Here is an 11017-nt window from a genome sequence, read left to right on the forward strand (position 1 = left end):
CTAAAGGCATAAGGAATGGAGACGCATAGCTCTTCGTGCAAACAGATGGAATAGCTATAACAAACCATATCAGCCGTTTACTGTCCACTGGTGAACATAGGCCTCCCCCTATTGGACAGGTTTAGCTAGTAGTTACCATGCTTGGCAGGTAAATTGCTAACTGCAATTTGGTTTTGGTGATCAACCCTCGACCATTAAATTCTTTTAATCGCCTCTTACAATATACAGTGGTTCCAACTTAGAATGGGCCACCCCTTCCCTTCCTGTAAGTGAGTAACAGGTCCTAATCGTCGAAGGATAGGCAACCCGCCTGCCCTTCTTTAAGGGGGAGTCCATATTCACGCGCAGTGGACGGTTAATGACTGATATGATAAAGAAGATCCTTACCTATTGTATTTGTTACTCTTAAATTTTACACAATTGGCATAAAAAATCAATTAAATCGTAATAATAATGCTTCCGCAGGTACAGTTCGCCATTGTTTTCTGCCACAACTTCTTCGTCATGTTCAGCGACTGCAACTATCCGAAGTTCATCAATTTCCTGCTGGCCCTCAACGCGGCTCTCTTCATCTATATGTTTGGAAACTTCTATTACAATAACTATGTGAAAAACACAAAGAAGGTGTCACAAAATGAGAATGAAGCATTAGCGGCCGCCAACGGAAAAACGAAAGAGTCTTAATGCTTAATTTCCGTTATAGTTATTTATAAAGTTGGGAGACGCTAGGTTTTCATAATTTGTGTGATAAATATCATTATTGTAAACTCAATTACAGTTTAGCAACCGCTCCGACCGCGGCAAGGTGTTGCTGGTTGATTAACTATTCAAATAGTAAGTAAATGTATATTATGATAAGTTTATAACTGAATAGGAATGTATGATTAATGGTGTTTTTTTTTTTAATTTCTGTACCTTATTCTGTATGTTGCCATCACAAATTATAATTAATATAGAATATAGATTGTAAATCATATCATTGTAATAAATATATCGTCATAGTCGTAGAATACTGACGGATCTGACAAAGATTACATATAAAGATCCGTCAGTATTCTACGACTATGACGATACTTTTTAAAGCTGTAAATATTTTTAATTATACGATTATTTTAATGATCATGTATTATTAGTTAATATGTACATAATAGTCGTTTTGAAATGCAAAATGAATTTAGTATGTACATCAGAGATTAGATCAGACACATGATATTAAAAGGATTCCATTCACTTATTAGTTTGTGGGACCCTAAAAATGTTACAAGTCTGATTAGGGATGTGCCACTTTAATTTAGCCATTGGAAGTTTTAAATTCATTTCGACATAAAAAAAAAACAAAGTGTAACTAATACAATTTAATAATGTCAAATAATTATTTGCATTTGAAGAAAAATGTACCTAAAAAGCTGAGGGCCAAGGAATCCTGTCAGAAAGTTATTATTTTATCAATTAATTATACTTTATTTAGTTAAGTAACCGCCTCATAACAATATTACCATAGTACAAGTATAAATACGTTCGGAAACAATAGAGGCGCCTCATGTGTTAATATTTTTACATTTTTTTTAACGTCCCGTCCAGAAATTTTGTTTATGTATACTGTAGAATAGTAGATAGCTAGCACATTCCACGATATAAGTATTTAAGATAGTTTTAGGGTCAGCGCACATTGTCGGAGTAGAGGCGAATTCGACTGGTAACCACTATAACCTCCTAACTGACACAAAATAGTTGTGATAATTTCTTATAACTTACCTATCCTCTTTTCTATGTTAAACAGCAAATATTTTTTACCTTTTCTTCCTCTTAGTGGGATCACAGACTTCGCCTCAACTCGTAATAATTTATAGTAAAACCAACTACTTTATTTAGAACGTATTCCGTATTTTCTAAAAATTTTTTTTTTATGCTAGTTAGAAGTTATATTCATAATGTAAAGCCACTGCTACTTCGTGCAAGATTGGGCACAGTCGTGAGCTGGTAGTTTCCTTAGTAGGAATTTAAGATGTATATCCAATATATAAAGTCAACTGTTCAATGTCATCGTTTCTCTCTTCGCCGCTACGTCATTCTGCAACTCTGCAATGACACTGTACAAGGAGTATTGTTATCAGTGGCGATGATGAAAATGATCATTGCATGATTGATCGTACATTAAATTAGTATCTGTCAATGCTATTTTAAAAGAGATTTACTATGTAAATCTCTTATTAATATGGCTATTGTAGGGTACAATTGTTGTCAAATATACAAGAATACATTTTAATGCATCTATATTTAATTAAAATTTACATTATTATTAAATACAAATCATTATATTTATAATATTAGATTCTATTAATGATTTCATTGATTGACATCAACATTTTTTTGTTATATTCGAACAATTAATATATTTTTATAATATTTATCCAACAACTATTTGAATTGTATCCAAAGAAAGTTTTATTAAATGACATTGTCTTTAATAGTTCTGATAATAATTATATTAATAGTTACATAATAATTAGAAATATAATACAATATAAAATACCACCCAACCTAAAATAAGTTTGCGAGTATATTTTAGGTGGCAACCCTGTATCAAAGTGACTGACGCCATATTATATATTGTAACTATTAATAATAGATTTTTTTTAAAATAATTGGACTAATAACTGAATGCATGAACAGCTTTTATATATGTACTTTATAAATACATAATTATTTTTATGGTCCATATATATATATATATATATATATATATATAATAATCTTAAGGAATCATCCGCTAAAAGACTTGTTTAATGTTAAGAATGGAAATAAAGGGATCATTTTATTATGGAGGCGTTTAATTTAATGTAGCGACCCGCCCCGGCTTCGCACGGGTGCAATGCTGATACTAAATATACCTACCTACTACAGAATGTCCTTATAAACAAAGTTTACAGCTTTTTTTGTCATTAGACATTACAAAACTGGATAAAGTATTATTCGACAGGCTATTAATATGCACACGCCGCTGGCCGGGCCAATATCACTCAGGTGTTATTCCTCTGTACCGTGTAAATTCACGCCATATCCTACCCTTCAAACCGAAACACAGCCATGCAAACACAACTGCTTTACAGTTGAAAAACGAATGGGACAGAGGTATCAAAGCAAACGACTTTTGTACAAAGTCTCCATCTGGTTATAAACTGTTATTGTAACTTGTAACAAATAAATAAATAAATCTTGTCTCGTCAAATAAAAAAAAAAACATTCAATTCACTCAGCATTTTACACCTAAACGCTAATAAGGAAATAATTAGATGAGCAGTTATTAAATACAATTTTATTTGAATCATCATCATCTTCATCATCTTCCTACCCTTATCCCAATCATTTGGGGTCGGCGTAATATGATTTTATCCATATTACAAAAAGATTTGATTTTTTAGTTTTACGACCGGCCACCTGCCTGACGTCAACCCTCTTTTATTTGAATTTTATTTGAATACTACATATTAATTATTTGCTATTATTAATTGACTAAACTCAAATAATACTTGACCTAGATTTGAAGTCTTTGTGTAATTAAAATATTTGACTGCAAAATAAAATAAACAATTGTGATTTGCGCTGAGATATACCAAAATTATCGGCCGTAACGATCTCCGTAACATTCTTATTGCAATCGTGAATTGAAAATTAATATAAATATAATTACATGACAGAGTAATAGTTATACTTGCTTATATATACTTATATACTTATTATATATACATATACATATATATATATATATATATATACATATACATATATGTCTTATGGAAATCTCGTTTCTGTTAGCAAACTTTTTTTATACAACTTAGAATGGCAAACAAGCTGACGGCCCACCTGATGGAAAGTGGTAACCGTCGCCTATAGACATGAGCAGTACCATGGACATAACAGAGTATACTGTTTCGGCCATGATACCCCCCATGTTACTGCATGCAAGATACTGAATAAAATAGCAATATCTGTTATCTCATTCTTTCTTTTATTAGTTTAAGATTTTAATAATTAACAGTACTAAAATTATGTTTCAAAGGAGCTTATAAACTTAACCAACTTGTAAAATGCGATTGCACTATCTCTTATGGATCAAAGAAATTTGTTCCTTTATTCTTTTTTAGCTTTTACTTTCGCCTCTTACGACACCCACTTGAAAGAAAGAGATGGCCTATTCTCTGCCGGGATCACACGACGAAGGAATATAACAGTATTATAAATTAATAATAATCTGTATTTATTTTCATTTAAGAGTTTCCTCTTGTCGGTGCAACTTATTAATACATTTCCTTCCACCCAGTTCTATCCCAGGCTATATCTTTGACCTCTCTATACGACATGACACCTAATGTAATAATAAATAATTTATACTCGTAATAATAAATTAATTATTGTTAGTAGGGGGGAAAGAGATTGTTAATAATGGAGACTAAGAATCCCATTGCTAGTAATATATCCAACCAGGTCGACCTCTACGCGGTTCCCCCTGGAAACTATCATGGTTAATTCCTGATGAATTCACCATGATGGTCTAACTGGCCTGTTTTCATTCTCATCTATCACCCTTCACTGGTGCCCCGCCAGCGTATCCCGTTAGCGCAGGCGGAGTTACTATAGCATTTTCACCCATCAACAAAAAAAATAAAATTATTGTTAGTATTTGTAAGAATTTGCAATGATTAAAATCCATGCCAATGCCAATAATTTTTCAAGTCCTCATGCATAAATAGGCGAGGCCTTGATACTATTGTATTAATATTAGATTGCACAATGCAGAATACGCGAAACGGTGCTTACGGCCGAGAGTATTTGCCTTTTACATTATCAATATTTTTACTACACAATATAAATATTTATTATTCAATGATAAGTTCGAGTGGTGCTTCCAACTAAAGGGTCCGTTTAAAATATCTTATTTATTTCGGAGTTCAATACACAGGTGTTGGGTGTCCACTATTTACGCACGATGAAATAAAAGAAGTCTGTTTAAAAAGAATTTAATAAAAAAGTAATCAAGTTTATTTGAAATTATCACAGAAATATTTCGTTAAAGGATTTCCTTTAATTCTATTTCTGTTTAACTCTAATTTCAGAGATAAACAGAAATAGTCAATCAATTAATCAATTTTCCATTTGTGCTATTAGGGTAATAGAAAGAAAGAGAAAGAAGAAGAATATTTGTTTGACGCATGTCAATAACAGTCACAACAAAAACATAAAAAATTATAAGCTTAAAGAAAAAGGAAATACAAAACTTATACCTAATTAGGAATCATGCGATCAAAATGGTCACCACTCAGCTAAATGTTTAGGCATTCATACATAACGCCTAAACCAGATTGTCTTATAGTTGGATGAATTATTTACATTACTAACAAACTGATGTGGGCTGTAGGTGATAGTATGCAATCTCGAGGAAGAAGGACTTGTCTTAATTTATGATAACATAACCTTGAAAGATCCAAGGTCGCAGCATCACAGGAAAGGTCATCCAAAATCTAAGGGACGAACTGAATCTTTTATAGGAGACAATATTTTAAATGGAAATCTAGAACAATCAAAATTAAACGCTAAATATGTTACTCAGCGCAAAATTTGAAAACGACTGAAACAATTCAGCAATTTTTCAAGGATCTGAAGAAGGTTCTTATGAAGAAAAAAGTTATAACCCATATTATTTTACTTTTTTCCATAAAAAATATTCTTAGCTGCCTATAGGTATAATTCAGTAAAATGTTAAATACATCTTTTGACAGTCCTCAGTAGTCGCCACGTTTAACTGGTGAGTTGGCAACAGTTTTAAGAGGGTAGCTTCCCCTCCGCTTTCTTCTTCCCTTCGACCTTTAAGTTCCCTTAGTCCCCTCTTACGACATCCACAGAAAAGGAAGTGGTGGTCCATTCTATGCAGAGACCACACGACTAATCACAATGCTTGAGCTGTTTCTAATCTCATGAAGAAATTTTCCTAATCTAATGACAGTGGCATCTAAATTAAATAAATAAATAATTTAAATTTAGTCTTAAGTTACGCTTTCTATGCATACGGAACCCTAAATATTATACAATAATAATACAGACGCTCCTAAGTTCGCATAAACTTGTGAAAGCTTTAAATGAAGTTGTGAAAAGGCCTTCACTGAATGCAGTATGACCGACTCTTGCTATAATATCGTTGATACGTGTAATGTCGTAGAAAATGTCATGGTTAACCAACTTTCGATGTCTTTTGACGGTCATCATTGATCGTTATAGTGGTGATGGCTCAGTTGAGCAGCGCCTGGCTGTAGTACTAGTATAGTATTTAAATACAATACTAATATAGATAATTCTGTGGCTGGGTTCAAAGATCCTAAGACCGAATCTCGATCTGAACCTTCTAATTTTTCAAAGAACACATTTGAATCATTTAAAATGATTATCATTTGTTTCGTGCTTTGGAGAGCACGTAACGGTGTCATTTGATAAACCATAAACGCCTTCATTTGAATCAATCAACCCAAATCGTCTCTTTTACCCGCCTTCATGGTTTCCGGCGGGTGAGGTGAGGCCGTTGGGGCGAACCCTATTACCCCGGCATCTTTTCTGGAGGCTACGGTCTCCGGGTCTCTAAGTTTTAGGCCGATATACACAGGTGTTGTGTGTATTCCGGCGTAGCCTCTCTTCATTTGAACCAGAGGGAGACTTTGTACAAAAGTCGATTGCTTGGGTACCTCTGTCCCATTCGTGTTTCAACCGTGAAGCAGCTGTGTTTGCATGGCTGTGTTTCGGTTTGAAGGGTGGGATATGGCGTGAATTTACTGGGTACAGAGGAATAACACCTGAGTCCTCAGGAATGGCAACGCATGGGGGGTATCATGGGTGAAACAGTATACTCTGTTATGTCCATGCTACTGCTCATGTCTATAGGCGACGGTTACCACTTTCCATAAGGTGGGCCGTCAGCTTGTTTGCCATTCTAAGTTGTATAAAAAAAAAAAAAACAAAGATGGCTAAAAAGCTTTGGTTACTAGAGAGCGCCATCCTCACACGAGTAGTAGTTGTAGTTAATAATAATCTAGCATATAAATGCTAGATTTTATGCGTTTAGATAGAAAACGTCGGGTCTCAAAAAAGTCAATTTACAGATTTACAGTTAAAAACACTAAAAAAGTGGTTATAGGCTAATATTCTTATCTTTAAGGTAAGAGTTATTATTTGAGTTTTACATGCATAAGGCACTTTGAAGTCATCAGCTAATCAGCGGCTACTAAGTTAACCGTTAATGTTCACAAGCTAATTTGCAGTTGTCAGCTAGTCGCTGGCCACCAAGTCCCTGATGTACGTATGTGTTTATCCAATACTTATCCTATACAATGTATTTTGTGCTTTGAATAAATAAAAAATATAATAATAACATCAAAAAACACGCATAAAAATTTCTTGTAGGATTAATTGCTGCTATTATATTAGTAGGCGCTATCACTGTACCTAAATATGAAAAAGTGTGCATAGTTCCGCAACAGGACGAAAAGTATAGAAACTTAGATATTATATGGGTATAATTAATAATAATAATCGCCGTCTATGCCTTGACATATAATGGGGCGCCCCTTCCTTTCCCGTAGGTGTCTTAAGAGGCGACTAAGGGAGGACGAGGGATTAGTAGCAACGTCCCTCTTAAAAACATCTCTAAAAGCCTAACTGCGGTTGCCATCTCGCCTGCCAATCGTGGCAATTACTAGAAAAACTCCCCTTATGGGGAAAGTTTATTTTCAACAGTAGAAGAATGTAGGCTATAAGCAACACGTCAGTATTTTTACCTATTAACTAACTATAATTATCCAGGTACTAGGTAAAAAAATTGCTACTATCATTATTGGACAGGAAAATAAAAATATACTTAAGCTTTAAAAAATATCGTCATAGTCGTAGAATACTGACGGATCTTTATATGTAATCTTTGTCAGATCCGTCAGTATTTTACGACTATGACGATATAATAGGAAAGGATTCTGATTGATTAACACATATCGTCATAGTCGTAGAATACTGACGGATCTTTATATGAAATGTTTGTCAGATCCATCAGTATTCTACGACTGTGACGATATATCGTTGTTTGGCTGTGGAGTCGTTGAATCTAGAATCTTGGAATTCTGCAGATAGGTTTTTTATATAGCGTAAATGAATAATAAAAAAGAAATTATCAAAATTCAACCCCTAGGAAGTAAAACGGAGCTTGACAGTTTGTATAGAATTTCGTCAGTTTGGTAGTTAGACAGGTGAAACATCAGATTTAGGTTTTTGGTTCAAATATAAATTAATATGTATATTGACATTGAAAATTAATTACCAGAGGGAGACTTTGTACAAAAGTCGATTGCTTGGGTGCCTCTGTCCCATTCGTGTTTCAACCGTGAAGCAGCTGTGTTTGCATGGCTGTGTTTCGGTTTGAAGGGTGGGATATGGCGTGAATTTCAGTAAATTGTAATTGGCCAGTGGTACAGAGGAATAACATCTGAGTCCTCAGGAATGGCAACACATGGGGGGTATCATGGGTGAAACAGTATACTCTGTTATGTCCATGGTACTGCTCATGTCTATAAGCGACGGTTATCACTTTCCATCAGGTGGACCGTCAGCTTGTTTGCCATTCTAAGTTGTATAAAAAAAATTTCACATTTACAGTGGTGAGGGCCAATGGGGTATGACAATTTGTATGTAAGTTTTTTATGTAATTTAAGTTAGAAATTGGTTCAAATAGAAGTTAATATGTTCATTGCATTTGAAGATTTCACCTTTATAGTGGTGAAATAGGGGTAAATTTTTTTATGTAAGTTTTGTACGTAATTTATGTTAGGAAGTTTTAAAAGTTAGCCTTTCGATAGAAGTGTTTTACCATTTTTCAAAATTCGAATACAATAGGCGGGCGCAGCCGTGGGCGAAGGTTAGATTAAAAAAGTGTTGAATAGTACAAATGTTATTACAATAATTATACTTGAAAGTTACAATGACAGTGCTGTCCTCCTTTATGAATATGCTAATTATTGGGGTCCCATAGCTAATTATCTATAAACCCCTTGCCATGCTAATTCTACTACTGTAACTATGCGATGGAAGTTTATTTTTATTTATTCACTATTATAACTGTTTGTCATAGCTATTACATATATATGCATTATTTTATGTGTGTGCGTACATGCGTGTGTGTGTATGTGTGTGAGTGCACACACACGCGTGTGCACACGTGCGTGTTTATGTTTGTGTGTGTGTTTGTACAATACTTTTCTTTTATATAGTGTAATTGCGCAGAATATAATCACACTATTTATCAATTATAACTCTCTTTACCTGGGACATCATCGTTTATGATGAAAAATAGCGCTGTGGCACCTCAAATGGTGCAGCTACATGCTAAACACGGAGATCTGTGTTCAACAAATCTCACAAAACGTTGCGACACGCACACACGTTTACGTGTACACACTTGTACTTATCTGTATAACTTTAAATTAAGACTTCATTTGAAATTAAGACTTTTTTTTAGTTTTGTTTTTTGTATTAGTTATTACCTAACATTTTTACATTTAGTTTTTTTTTGTTTATTTTTTCTGTGTGAGTTGTATGATTCTATGAATACATTAATTCTTTTTTAAAAATATAAAAAAAACTATTTAAATGAAATTTTATTAAAATCGATATAGTGGTTTCATTTTTAAAACAAAATAACTGGTATTTTCCACAGTTGAAGTCGGTTTTTTTTTATGGAAAACTTTTTAAATTTTATATTATTAATAGATACTGGCAACATGCACTTTACACTTGGGGTATCTTGAATAAAAAAGATATCGATGTTCACCTCAAAAGCTATTAAATTGATATATATGTTTATATTGATGTTATTATGAGAACTCATAACTTTCATCATCATCATTTCAGCCTTTAACTGTCCACTGCTGAACATAAGCTATCCCCATAAGGAGAGTTTTGCCAGTAATTGCTACGCTTGGCAAATGAAACTTATCACTTTATCATACCATAATGTTGCAACGTCGTAGTTACCTGTTAATTCTCAAAAATAATTTAACAGTATTCAATGTTTCAGATTGATTACTCAAAAAGTTCTCTGCTAACGAACTAAAATGATTTTTTATGCAACTTAGAATGGCAAATAAGCTGACGGTCTACCTGATGGAAAGTTGTAACCGTCGCCTATAGACTTGAGCAGTACCATGGACATAACAGAGTATACTCTTTCACCCATGATACCCCCCATGCGTTGCTATTCCTGAGGACTCAGGTGTTATTCCTCTGTACAAATTATGTTTTTATTATGTAACAGAATCTAAAATGCATCTGTGTATTTTTAAATATAATCTTCTACCTATACTTATAATAAATCTGTATTGAGGTCAATTCTGTACATGAAATATATTTCCAAAATAACTATCAGGGGGAAATTAGTGATCGATACTGATGCCAAAAATGCGCTCAGTAAAATTTTTATCTGTCTGTCTGTATGTTCGTTATAGAAACAAAAACTACTCGACGGATTTAACGAAACTTAGTACAATTATTCTTCATACTCCTGGGCAGGTTATAGTATCTTACTTTTCATCACGCTACGATCAGTAGGAGCAGAGCAGTGAAGGGAAATGTGTCTGTTACATCAAAACCACCGAACCGTGAGGAAGGACATAGGCTACTTATTTTACAAAAAACGACGGAAACGCGGATGAAGTCGCAGGCAACAGGCAACATTTATAATGTCTATTGAAGACATATTCTTTTAGCGATCAGGTCATCCATTGTTTTCTCACTGTAAACATTTTTTGTAATTGTTTGTATCTATAACAAGTTTACTATTGTAATATTTTGGAGGAAACGATAAAGTGTATCTATCTATCTATACAAATGTACAGAACCCTCACTTATTCAGAAGCTGCCGTACAAATTAAATGTTTTTAATTTTGAAAGTTCATTAAAAAACATTAAGAAATATATTTGACCCTATCAG

The 11017-nt window shown here is 33.6% G+C and overlaps 1 protein-coding gene across 2 annotated transcripts in view; it reads left to right on the forward strand.

Moving 5' to 3' along the window:
- LOC128201032 (elongation of very long chain fatty acids protein AAEL008004-like) overlaps positions 1–2821 on the forward strand; it is a 55293-nt gene extending 52472 nt beyond the window's left edge. For both annotated transcript variants that reach the window (XM_052896479.1, XM_052896487.1), the window contains exon 7: positions 466–2821. In XM_052896479.1, coding sequence (XP_052752439.1) covers positions 466–684 — 219 coding nt within the window. In that variant the 3' untranslated portion in view covers positions 685–2821. The remainder of the gene's footprint in view (positions 1–465) is intronic.
- The last annotated feature ends 8196 nt before the right edge of the window (positions 2822–11017 follow it).

Source organism: Galleria mellonella, unplaced genomic scaffold (assembly GCF_026898425.1).
Source record: "Galleria mellonella isolate WM207_F2 unplaced genomic scaffold, CSIRO_AGI_GalMel_v1 utg117, whole genome shotgun sequence".
NCBI classification, from domain to species: Eukaryota; Metazoa; Arthropoda; class Insecta; order Lepidoptera; family Pyralidae; genus Galleria; species Galleria mellonella.